At 32.3% G+C, this 13,995-nt stretch overlaps 1 protein-coding gene across 1 annotated transcript; it reads left to right on the top strand.

The window, feature by feature from the left end:
• The first annotated feature begins 11,295 nt into the window (after window positions 1-11,295).
• On the top strand, window positions 11,296-13,995 carry LOC130810803 (uncharacterized). Its single transcript, XM_057676929.1, has 8 exons — window positions 11,296-11,345; window positions 11,785-11,839; window positions 12,125-12,262; window positions 12,365-12,640; window positions 12,713-13,157; window positions 13,242-13,602; window positions 13,715-13,833; window positions 13,922-13,995. Exons 1-8 carry the CDS (start codon window positions 11,296-11,298, stop codon window positions 13,993-13,995), a joined length of 1,518 nt encoding a protein of 505 aa, XP_057532912.1.

Below are 13,995 nucleotides of genomic sequence, written 5' to 3'. Positions count from 1 at the left end.
GATATGGTGATATGCAATATTTATTTATTTGTATAATAAGCTTAAATACTTTATAGATGACCTGCTTAAAAGGATGTGTTGATTTGGGCAATTAGTTATTTAATTTATTAACACATAATAATTTGTTATTTTACAGCAAATTATTAAATAAATAATGAAACGTGAAATTTTCTAGCCTTTTTTATTAAATTGTATACTGATATGATTTAAACTAATTAACTATAGCATATCCCTATAAATTCTCATTTTACTTTTCATTTTTAAAGAATTTGTGTATATTGATATAATAATATAATTTAGTATATAATATGATAAAGTATACATTACTTGTCAATCGAAAGTATCCAATTAGTTAATTACTTTGCGTCTTTTTATTAGCTTTAATTAATAAGTAACAAACTATTTTTGGAGCGACAAATATGTAAATCAATAGTTTATAGATATGGACATTCTAAACTAATCTACATATAAAAGTATAATTCAAGTAAATATTTTATAAAATAGAATAATTTTCTACATAACAATATATTTTATTACATAATAAGAGTAAACAGAATATTTCATGACTATACCATATAACATTATAAGCTTCTATAATATATTTTGATAACATTATACACCCCTACTATGATATCACAATATTTAAAATAAATTCTTTAAATAAATCCCTAGGTATGATAATAATACATGTTAAATTTACAATTACTCTCAAGAGTTTATTACTTAGCTATAATATATTGCTATCTTATAATCTTTAGAATAACTAACCCTAATCACTGTTTGTGAAATCAACTTCTCTTAAACTAGTAGTCATGGCTTCAAACTAAACACCATAGCCTAATATACCCTTCACATATCTTAAGAGTCTCTTTGTTTCCCCTTGGTGAAGTTGGATAAGACTTTGCATGAATCTTCACAAATAACTTGTTGCAAACATTATGTCGCGTCTTTTTGCATTAAGATAAAGTAAATTATCTTTCTTACTTCTGTAGATTTTCTAGTCTTCTTTCTCTTATCATCCATCATCCTTGCACAACTTTTCATTGCTTGAAGAGGAATTGTGATAGCATTCTAATTCTCTAGCATGAACTTCTTCAATGAAGCCTTTCGCGTATTTCTTCTAGCAAATAAAATTCCTTCTAAACTTTGATGAACTTCGATTCCTTGAAAAATAAGTAAGAAATCCAAGATTTGCCATCTTAAAATTTTACATCATCTTTTTTAAAATCTGAAATCAATTTCTTATTATTGCTTACGATAGAGCAACCATATATGAGGAAAGAATTAGAATACCTTCATTCTTGTGCTTCTTCACATATAAGGTATGCTTACTCAAACTTTTCTCAAACCCTTATCGAGTGAAGTAATCATCAATTCTATTGTACTAGACCCTTGGACCTTGTTTAAGTCAATATAGAGCTTTCTTCAGCTTCAATACCTTATCACTTTGCCCTTTTGCTTCAAATCCTTAGGGTTGTTCAATACAGTCCCAAAGTCCAAGTCTTCACATTACAAAGTCCTTAAGCTATATTATACAAACCATTAAGGTACGTAGTAATAACAATACTTCAAAGTACTTGCACCAAACTATATAACATAACAAAGGCAAAGCATGTTACCAAGACGACGAGCTTATTGATATCCAAAACCTGCAACAACCTCTGCCACCACCAAGTGATTGGCCACAAAATTGAAAATACAAATATACATTTAGTATAAGATAAGTATAAAATTGAAAAGAAACTTGGTGGAAATCTGAGCGGAAATGATTATAAAGAATTTCATTTAAAAGTTATTGAAAGAAACTAAACATAACAACATTAAAAATAAATAGAATATAACATTCATAGTTCTCGAGGTTTTTAAGTGAATGCGCTACTTGAGTATCGTCATCCCTCTGAACATTATACTACTTACAAGGTTTCACTAATCAACCTTTCTTTTGCTACAAACTAAGATTGTAAACTTTCTATGAAAACACAGACATTGTTCACACCCCAAAATAATGAAGGAAATAAGTGTCCTAATAATCAAGTGTAACTACTAAAATATAAATAGGATATAATATGGAGATTAATAAGTGTCCTTATAATCAAGTGTAACTTTCTATTAGGATTTTTTATTCCATACTAACATACGTGGTGATCCAATTGGTGCTCGTGGACCAACACTAGAGGAACGACACTTGACGTTCTAATCTTCTTTGGTGATATTTCATACTCGGACGTACAACCTGGAATTCACTCATCGAGGGTATGATTCTTATACATACTTTATATGTTAATATATACATGAGATCCTATTTTATATGTAAAGAAATATGTTTCTTGAAATTCCTCTTAACTCATCTAAGTTCCTACAAATAAAACGTTTAAAACATATTTGAATATTGATTAAATTATAACTTGATACTTTTTGAAGGTTTCTTACTGCTTCAAGTACTTCCGATACAATCTTTGTCATAAGATGATCACATGAAATAAAATCACATTTCATTCAAGGAATACTCAATTCAAGAAGGTAAGTTTCAAGATCAAACTTGGTTATGAAAGAAGAATTTTTTAAAAAGGTATAAGAGTGAACGTAAGGTAGTTTGAATGTTTTTGTTATACTAGTTGTTGCAGCGCGTGTAACGCGCGTGTACATTATTTATAATTTAAGAATTATTTACCGGAAGTACTTAAATTATACTCCCTTCTATTCATCTTAAGTGTCCCATTTACTTTATGCATTCTATCCAATGCACTTATTCAATCCTTAATATATCGAGTTATGTATAATTAAAAATTATAAAAAGTTGATATTAATAATCTTTACATCAAAAACGAATCAAATAAGATCCCACATGACTATGTTTTAACTTATAAATTAATAATTTAAGAGTGATAGATGAATAGTGTCTCAAAAGTAAATGGGACACCTAAAGTGAATAGAAGGGAATATTAATCATTAAAGATAGTGACGATGAAGTGTCCTATCTGCAATAGTTAATCAAAAATTTGATTCTACTCTATGGAGACTACACAGCAATTGCTGGATTGCATAAATATTGTATAGTACACTTACCATACCCAAGAGTACAAATTATAATTATATTACATTGCGTTTGGTAACAAGCATTTCATTTCAAATTATAGATTTTAATTATGAATTTATTAATGAAAAATTGAGAATGATAAGGTTTGAGAGGTCATTCTCTAATCCTTTAACCACTTTTTATAACAATGGTGGATTTGACTCAAATCTAAATTTAATTTTTATTTTAATTGTAAAACAACAAATTTATTTCAAATTTATATTTTCAAATGAAATGATAATTTCCAAACATGAATTAAGACTTATCATCATTGTGAAATTCTTAATTTATACGCCACCACCCAAACATCAATATATAGTATATAATCTAACAGTCCATAAAACCAATTTCTAGGCCTCAAGCAAACAAAACAAAAAAGGTGAAACTCCAACTGGTGCTATGTGCCTACATTTACGTGAATTAGCAAACTTGCCAAGTCTTTCAATTTAAAAACCCAAAGCATCTTTCTGTTTCACTTCATGTAAAACAATGCATGTCCATTTGCTAGTTCTTTCATCAATCCAAAAACAATTGAAATACTTATTGAAATCAAACTTCAAACCCAAAAAGCAGCATCAGTGTTAATGGCAAAAACAATGTCCCAAGTTCTAACTTGTGTATCAAATTACTGAATATCCTGACTCGATGCTGCTTCTAAGTACTTGATCCTCATCTTTGTTAATTGTCTTTCTCCTCCACGTCTAAAAAAAAATTTTTGTCCACCAGTATACCCTGAATTTACGTTCTTATTAAAAATGGGTACAACAAAACAATGTTAAAGTCATAATCCAAAGATTAGGTCTGCTATATATAACAAATTTTTAGTGATCGTCCACTCCAATTTCTCCCCTCAATTCATTTTGAATTTCTATCATCTCAATCCTAGTCGTCCACCACAATTCCTCCCCTCAATTCATTTTAGTTTTTCAACCATCTCAACCAGTAATAGTAAAGATTAGTTACCTACACATGAAGATGCCCAAATTGTTGCTCCAACAAGAAGAAAATTGTTATGAATGGTATGTGTGACTTGAGTGCACAAGTTAAAGTGTGTAATCATGGGTGTGACTCTTGGTTTTGTGGAATGCAAATGGATATAATTATGTGGAGAGTATTCATGATGAATTATGGGTGTTAATGAAGATTAATGAAGAAGAAGAAGGGACTTGATTTATGGTAGCTCGATCAGAATTCTGACAGAAGGATCAGAAAGGTCGCTCGACCTACCCGCTCGACCGAGCGAGTCATTTTGGTAGGTCGAGCGGTCAGACAGAATGCTCCAGAATGCTGCTGATTCTCGCTCGACCGAGCGAGCTTCCTGTTTCGGTCGAGCGGATCCTCTGATATTCTAGTATCTAGTACTATATAGGGCTCTCATACTCACACATCAAACACAACAAACACAACCCCTAAGCCAAACACATAGCCTTTTGTTTTTATCTCTTACTCAATTGTAATTCTTCATTTAGAAGTGTTGTTTATACTAATTCTTGATATAATATAAACAGAAAATACACACCACGGAGGACGTAGCCATCATTGGGTGAACCTCCTTAAATCCTTGTGTCCTTTTGATTGAGCTTACATTATCAAACGTTGTTTTGTTCATTGTTGTTCGTATCGTTCTTAGCATCGTAACGGTTTTGGCAAACGTTTTTCAAAAATAATATGCATATTGCATATAAAAAAAAAGTTAAAAACCCATCTTTGATAGTTAAAAGTTTCAATTTTTCTTTAAAGGGTGTTTAATAAAATGAATTAGAAGAGTAAAATGAAGTACCTTTAAAACTTCTAGCATCATTTTATCAGGATTATTAGCATAAGAACAAAAGAATTAACAAAATCAACAAAGAATATAAGAACAAGAGGCAAAGCACACCCATGAACAAACGCTCCAAGAGAACCAATTCCCATTAAAATATAATGCAACCCATCAGCAAATCTAAACAATTTTTTGAATGAAACTGTAGAAGGACCTTCTTTAGGCTTCTCTGATCCTTCTTTCTTCCCTTCAGAAGCTTCCATTTCTATTTTTGGTACTGTATTTTATTATTTCTCTAGATGCAGAGTATTTTTTGTAGTTGTTGATGATGAATTGTTAGAAGTTAAAAGCTTAAATCCTTGCATTTCAGACCATCTACAAAATTAACTGTCAATTTTGTTAATCCTAAAACGAGCACCAAAGTTGAATGCTATAGAAATTAGGCACGAATCACAGTGAAGTGCAATCAATGATAGCCAATCTTTTTCCAGCATGCCATCCCTAGCAAAGTTAATACCTACTGTGGGCTCCGAAAGATCCGCAGGTACCTGTTCAACCGGTAGACCAACTTCCCATGTTTCATTTGGCTGTCCATACAGACACAATTGCTGCTTCTCTGAAAGCTAAAGAACAACACAATTCAGTAAAATTAAAAGACGAAAAAATGATCATCATACTCATTGGTGAATCCCATTAAAATGCGTAAAGAAAATGATTGATTCATAAGCCATTAGATGTATTGACCATAATGGTCTAACTTACAAACGTAGTTGATGTGCTTGTGCACATTTAGCAACTTCAGATTCTATGTTTGTGCATCATATCAAAGTATTCAGAGAAGCGAGATATGTTAGGGAAGCTACGATAAAGCCTCATATAAAACATACAAACAAAGTAAACACAACGAGGCTACATATTCCAACCTGTTTGAATAGACTTGTGCATAAAGAGAGGTCCTAAAAAGTTCCCTCCATGGTTCTTAAAATCACGATTTCGATCTACGATTCCACGATTTTACAATCCAAAAATAAGCTAGCAATTCGAATCGTACATAGAATCATAGATTGGTAGAATCTTACGATTCTAATTAAAATAAAATTTACAGAGGTAAAATCATAACACGATTCTACAATCCTATGATTTAACAATTCGATCCACTAATTTATTCTTAATTTTTTATTTTTCTTATGTACCATCTTTCATTCATTTACTTACAATTTAACGATCCATTATCATAATTTTTTATAAAATAAATTTCTTCATTTTTATGAAGATTTAAACTAATTGTTAAATACTTTTCTATTTCATTCTTAAACTAAAGTGAATGAAACTTTAATTAATAAACTTAAACTTTTGAGGGGAATAATTATGACAAAATAGCAAATTCAAGTTTATTGTAATATCTTACGATTCTACGATTCGATGCTACCGATTCGATTCTATAGGTCTGAACGATTCTAAAAAAAATCTCGATTTTTAACAACTTTGATTCCCTCCAATACCAATAGCAAGAACATCTGTCAACGCTTTCCCTGTGACTCCAACCTGAATGAAGGTTATCAGTCAAAAACATTTGAGCAGACACCACAAGATTAATTATCTGAACAATGAAGTCATCTCATTACGTCGGTTACTTTCTCAAATAAATCCAACTCTACTCTCACCCAAGCATTGTAGTGCTTGCATATAATTTTAAGCTCTTTCGCCCAAACAATCTATAGCTAAATTCAAAAATATACTCCCTCCACACCAATATAAATGTCCCATTTGTTTGGGCACGGATATTGATATAGGTTGGCTATGTATTAAACAAGAACCAAACTATAAACACACGTTTGTATTTTGAAGTTTCGAATTCAATAAATAGGGCTGATTAGTTTCTATTGTAATGGGATTGTGCAACAATTATGGACAATCTACAATACAAGTCCAAACATGTAGAGCATAATTGTTTCAGTACACTTACTGAGTCTACTGAACTTGCTGACTTTTGCTTGAAGAATAAGGAAGATCATCTTCAAGATGGGTTGAACATCTACATACAAGCATGGCAAGACCAAGGGGGAACAAAGGGAAGTCTCCCAACAGCCATCAACCAGAACAGAAGGCTGTTCCCAAATCAGCAAGCAACAGAACAGCAAAAACATCGATCTGCCTAGCAGCCCACCTTGCGAGCATTGGAACGTCTAACCTGGTGTGTGTATGAGCATGGGAATTCAAAGAATGGCATCTTTAGACAAGAAATAAGAAGCCAAGACTCAGAAGCAACATGGAGAGTCCTCACAGAGCGCACAAAGACAGATGCAAGGTTGTGTGCTCGCCAGTTTATTGATAATGACTGAATCAGTGTATTAAAAGCTATTTTCATATTTCTGTTTTAGTTTCTTATTGTGCACGTGTTTTAATAATAAGGCACGGGGTTAGTTATAATTGTTAGACACCCCAACTAGCCGTTAGAAAAGCTCTATATAAAGGAGAAACCGAGTTAAGAGAGTGAATCCTAACTTGAGTGTGAGAAGGAGGCCAACAACTGAGTGAAGGTTCATTGTCTCCATCCACGACATAGAACCATTCTAAGGAATTGTTCTTGTCACCCTTCTGTTTCATACAAAACAGAAGGTTGTTTGTGTGTTTCATTGTGACAAAAGTGTTCTTGGCAACGTTCTTGAAGGGGATAAACGGTTTCTTGGATCAATCCTCACCATATTTGGTGCAGATTGTTTTGTGATTTTTTTTTTTTGTGGTTTAAAACAAGGAAAATTAAGAAAGATATATTGATTGAACAACTTAAAATGGCTGAACCAAAGGTTTAATTTCGATACAGAATTTACTACGAAATTAAAGCTATGGGCTCCTAAGAACACATTCAATCTTTAGCCAAAAGAATGAAAAGCAAAGGAACTTCAACTTACTTTCAACTACTCCAAGTTAAAAATCAATTGCAAAGAAAGAACAAGAAATGCTCAAAGGTTGTTTGTATTAAAGATGTAATGGAAGTGAATGAATTACAAGAGGGTAAGTAGCCTATTTATACTAAAGAATTCAGCTACCAAAGATTACAACTTGCAAGCTCCCAACAACTATATTTTATAATTTAGTGGATAAAAGCAAGTCTCCAACAACTATATTTTTAAATCTAGTGGATAAAAGCAAGTCTCCAACTATATTTTATGATTTGCAAATGTTCTTCGATAATCTTCATATATCCTTGATGATTTTCAGCCATTTTGTTGATTTTATGGCTGAATGTTTGCTTTGATTCTTGCTTCGCACGCTTTGTAAATTTCGAACCCATTTGAGCCAAAAAAAAATACTAGACTTAAAAGAAAATTACAACTCAACTAATTAAACATGAGACATGATTAAACTTGATCCTAAACCTGGCTTAATCATCTCTAAGAATTTTTATTGTAAAAGAAAACAAAAAGACTCAAATATTCGAAATAAAATAAAAGACTTAAATAATACGACCCAACAGAGAAGGCTTAGTTTATGATTATGAAATTAAAGGACTTCAGTTTTGGACCTTGAATTTGAGCGTCTTTCATTTGATGTATCATTATATTGATTTTGGCCAGCTCATGAGAATTAGATGTAGGTGATCCTACATCAGATATTAAGAGTGATGTAGGGTCCATTAAAAAGGTGGTAATTGGGTAAGTAGTGAAGGGTAATTAGTGAAGGGTAAGTAGTGAAGGGTAGTTGGGTAAGTAAGGTATATGAGGGTATATTCGTAATTACTTGTGTGAACTAAGGATATTTAGATAAAAAAAATTGACAAAAATAAAAATGTGACAATTGATATGGTTTTGACAAATAAGAAAATGTGACAATTATATTGGTGTGGAGGGAGTATTTGATATTCTGTATCATCCCACATTCTCTTGCTGCTTACTCTACTGTCAATCCGAGACCTAATACTTATTGATATTGACTTTGGATAAATCCAAACCATTAGTAGATGTTCTAATCTTATTTCTTATTAACTCATGTCCATAAATACACCAGCTAGACAGTCTAACTTTCTTTCTTTTGCTCCATAAAACACAATTCTACTTCCACGTCCAACTATGCAAGAAATTTAATGACAGTCTTTACGCTAAATTTTTCTTATTCAATATAGAAATTCAACTTTCTTTTCCTTGTCGATCTGTTATTTATATTTTTAAGAAGCTATGTTTCTTTTATAGACGATTAATTTCCTTCTCGATCTGTTTTCTATACTTCATCACTCCAAACTGTGTTGCTTCCTTCAAAACAGTAGTTAAAGATTGCGCCAACAAACCCTAAATGTAAATCAAACAATGAGTTAGTGAATTAGTCGCAAACGACATCAGTCTGTTTCATGAGTTGAGCATTGATGCTAATCTATCGGACCGAATCTATTATCAAGGATATACATTTCTGCGTACAACTTAACTGTCGAACTTTAATTATTTATCCATCCCACATTTATTTTGAGTGGCTTTTGGTATAGTGGATCAGAGAGAATATTTCAAAGAGGAAGCTTTTGATTTCTGCGTTAATAATGGTTGCAATTGAACTTGATTTGAAATTCATGAATTGAAACCCATGAAAAATCAAAAAAATAGATATAACCAAATCATTAAATTGAACCTCAAAATTATAAAATTGTACTAAATCATCAAATTTGAACCTCAAAATTATAATTGGAAAAGAATCATAATTCAAAAGAGTTAAGAGAGACCCTCAGAAACTCATTCCACAAATTAATCAAAGAAACAAAAACCTACAAATTACAAGCCAATTATATAAACAACTATCAAAACATTAGCAAGTACAAAATAAAAAAAATAAAAAAAAAAGTTAAAAAGAATTACCAACATTTTCTTCATGTAGTACCAATTTTTGAAATCTATAATATACATTGAACCATTAAATTGTTGAAGCTCAAGAGTGGAGATGAAGGGCAGCCCTGTTTCTCGGTGACTGTCATTGCAGGTTCGGGCTCGAGCATGCAAGAAAAATCAAAAGCTCAATTTAGAGGACTAATTAAAGATAAATCAAAGAGAGAAAGCATACCTACATCAATTTGCAGCTGAAAGTATTCCTTTGAATAACGACTTATAAGATTGATGAAATTCCTAATAAATTCGCAATCCAAGGTCCAAGGATGATGAAATTCCCAATTCAAAAATGCGCATGCATCAAGCAAAGTACAACTGCAACTCTTTTTTCAAGGATATACATTGACTGAGGGAACCAAGTTCGATAGGGACCAGAATATGCAAAGTATAATTTGCTGAGAGACCAAAATTTGCGCATTAAGAGAAGTAAGGTGCATTCCATAAATCACATTTGGAGCACGAAGGAAGGGAGACCAGAATGGGTTGAGAGAGAAGGGGCGAAGGGTAGTTGAAATTATATAACACTGTTCATTACTGTTTAAAACTTAAAAAGGTGGTTTGCAAACAGTGTAAAATAGTAATAGGGGCATCAACGTATTTTACATATAAGGATTCATCAAACTCTAAATTTATTCTTATTCTTTAAATCTAAATTAATATTTGATTTTTAAAAGAAATAGTTTACTTTCATTGATTAAAATGTTCATCTTTAATTAAAGGTTTAAAACCTTTTCAAGGTGTCATGAAGACTTGAATAGCTTACTTATTCTTAAAAATTTATAAGGTAATATACTACTTATTATAGTTTCTAAATGAAGCTTCAAAGTTATAAGTTAAGGATCTAGAGCCTTAAGCTTTGTTCTCATCAACTCATTTTTTAAACTTATTACTTATTCTTATTGAAATCAGATCAAATCAGAACAGATTAGATTAGATCGGAACTATCCAAATCAAATCAAAAGTTTCAGAATAGATCAGACCAGAGCAAACCGGATCAGATTAGATCAAACTAGATCAAATCATGATTAGTTATTATATTAAGGAAAATGGCAACATCAGTTAATAACAAAAAAGAACAATAATAATAATAATAATAATAATAATAATAATAATAATAATAATAATAATAATAATAATAATAATTCTACATGGTAGGCACGAACTTTTGCAAAAGGCCGGTGGTAGTCCACAAAATAGCATTATACTTTTGGAATTCAAGCTGCCGTAACATTATGAACCAATAAACGTTTGTTTTTCCGTTATCTTAGAAAATTTTCTTTTTGCCCTTGGGTAATTTACACTAATTCATTCTCCTTCATCCATCTTCTTCTTGTTGCATTCATCTTCTTTCATCAATCTTAAAACACATATTATTGATGAAAGACAACGCTTTTAATGGACACTTTTCGCTGATGCATTTGTTTGCAAATATGTGCCATGTTGGTTCTAGGATGATAAAATGTTTAAATTGGATTTCCTGACATTTGAATGAATAGGGTATCGTGTTATCTCTATGGCATGTACTAATTTGACATAATGTGACCTATGAGCTTCACTTTGTCCGGTACGTGTCAGTCGCTTACAATCTCATGAAAAAGAGATCAAGAAAACGAATTGAAGCTCCTAAGCCTAGTACAATGTAGGACTTCATCTCATGCTCTTTTTAATTTTTAACCTTTCTTTTGTTATATGTTGTATCCCCTTGATATACTCAACCTATTGCTATACCTAGATGTTAACTCTATGCTTAATGACCTCAATAGTGAGAAGTGCATCTGTTATATAGTGCCTTTTTTTTATGTAGGTAGTCATTTATGAGATTGTCTTGCATATTTAACTGTCAATAGAATAATGCTAATTATGTTGCTTCAAATGCCTTGAGTATACTACTCTTTTGGTACATTTTATTATCTTGACAAGTTCTTGAACTAATTTGCTCCTTTTGATAAGCTGTTACTGAAACTTAGAATAAATCGGATAAAATAGTATGTTGGATGGTCCTGATCAGTGTCATGTGATTTGTCAATCTCCTTGTGAATTGTGAATCAAAAAGGTGAATTATGTTCTTTTTGCGTAAGATTGATGAAAGAAAATGAATGCAAGAAGAAGAAGAAGATGAATGAAGGAGAATGGGTTAGTGTAAATCACCCAAGGGCAAAAAGGAAATTTCCCAAGTTAACGGAAATTCAAAAGTTTTTTGGTTCATAATGTTACGGCAGCTTGAATTCTAAAAGTGCAATGCTATTTTGTGGAATTTTGCTGAAGATTTGCTATCACTAGCATTTTGCAAAAGTTCGTTTCTACTATGTAGAATATCCCTAATAATAATAATAATAATAATAATAATAATAATAATAATAATAATAATAATAACACTTGCGATGGTTACAAGCTGATTTTGAGGGTTCTCTGCGACAGAAGGCTAAACTTCAATGGCTCAAATTGGGGGATGACAATACAGCTTTCTTTCATCATAGTATTAATCATCGTGTTCGAAGCAACATAATTAATTTTTTGCATATGAATGGAGAGGACTATGATCCTGATAGGATTCAGGCTGCTTTTTTTTGATCATTTCTCGAATATCTTTTCTACAGTTCCTCAATCTAGAACGTCAGTGTTAACATTGCTCATAATGGTCTAATTATTTCTTCCCAGCAAGGTAAACTTTTGGATCTCACTTTTTCCGATGACGGGATCAAAAATGCATTGTGGAGTATTCCGGATGAGAAGGCTCTTGGTCTGGATGGTTTCAATAGCAAATTTTATAAGGCCTCTTGGAGTATTGTTGGTAACGATGTTATTTCAGCCATCAAGGTTTTTTTCCTCACTGGTAAAATGCTTAAGAGTAGGAATACAACCACTATAACTTTGATCCCTAAAGTTCAATGTCCATCATATCCTAGGGATTTTAGGACAATTTCGTGTTGCCATGTTCTTTATAAATGCATTTCAAAGCTTATTTGTTCTAGGCTAAAATTAGTGCTGGGTGATCTTATTGATTAGGCTCAAGGTGCGTTTGTGGCTGCTAGAAATATCATGCACAATATTTCACTATGCCAAGATCTTGTGAGGCATTATACTAGGAAGAATTGTGCCCCCAGTTGTCTTATGAAGATTGATCTTTGTAAGGCGTATGATACTATGAGTTGGCAGTTTATCAAGGAGGTGCTTGTTGTTTTGAACTTCCCTCATACTTTTATCAAGATCATTATGATGTGTATAACTTCGACGAGTTATGTGCTCATGCTCAATGGTACTCCTACTCCTGTTTTTAGCGTAAAGAGGAGCCCTCAACAAGAAGATCCACTTTCCCCTTTGCTTTTTGTTATTGGCATGAAATATATGTCCAGAATTTTGAGGAATGCAGAAGGCACCTTTGATTTTCATCCTAGATGCAAAACTATTAAATTCTCTCACCTTTGTTTTGCAGATGATGTGATGTTGTTCTGTAAAGAAAATATTTCGTCTGTTAGAGCCTTGTGCAATTGTATTATTTTATTTTCCTAATCATCTGGATTGCAAGCTAATTCAGCTAAGTTAGCTATTTATACTGCTGGAATTCCTACTGATATATGGGAGGAGATCAGGACTACATCGCAATTTACTTATGGTTCTCTTCCTTTCAAGTATCTTGGGGTTCCTCTTTCTTCCAAACGACTCAGCATAGTTCATTTCGAGCAAATACCTGACAAGATGACTTGGAGGATTAGAGCCTGGAGTGCGAAGAACCTTTCTTATGCTGCTCGCCTTCAATTAATAAATTCTGTCTTGATGGGAATCTCCACCTATTGGTGCCAGATGTTTATCCTCCCTCGCCGTGTATTAAGACTGTTAATTTCATTTGTCGTTCCTTTTTATGGTTTGGTGTGCATGATTCACAAAAACTTGAGCATGTTAGTTGGGTTACTATTTATAAGCCGAAAAAAGCTGGTGGGTCTTAACATCCGAAATTTGCAAGCTTGGAATATTTCGGCTATAGGGAAAATAGCTTGGAATATGGGTTAGATGGGTGCATGGTGTCTATACTAAGGGTGATCGTTGGGAGATCTTCAATGCCCCTATCACTGCTAGTTGGACATTGAAGAAAATTTTTGGTGTCAAAGATCTTCTTTTGACTTGGATTGGTAAGGATAAATATTCGATCAAGAAAACATACATGGCTTAGATGGAGCCTCATCTGAGGATATGATGGATTAACGTCATTTGGAATAGGTTTTCAATTCCAAAGACTCGTTTTATCTGTTGGATGGCTACTATTGAGAAGCTTAAGACAAAGAACAAATTGA

The sequence above is a fragment of the Amaranthus tricolor genome, chromosome 4 (genome assembly GCF_026212465.1).
Source record: "Amaranthus tricolor cultivar Red isolate AtriRed21 chromosome 4, ASM2621246v1, whole genome shotgun sequence".
NCBI lineage: Eukaryota > Viridiplantae > Streptophyta > Magnoliopsida > Caryophyllales > Amaranthaceae > Amaranthus > Amaranthus tricolor.
This window is presented reverse-complemented; position numbering and strand designations above follow the sequence as displayed.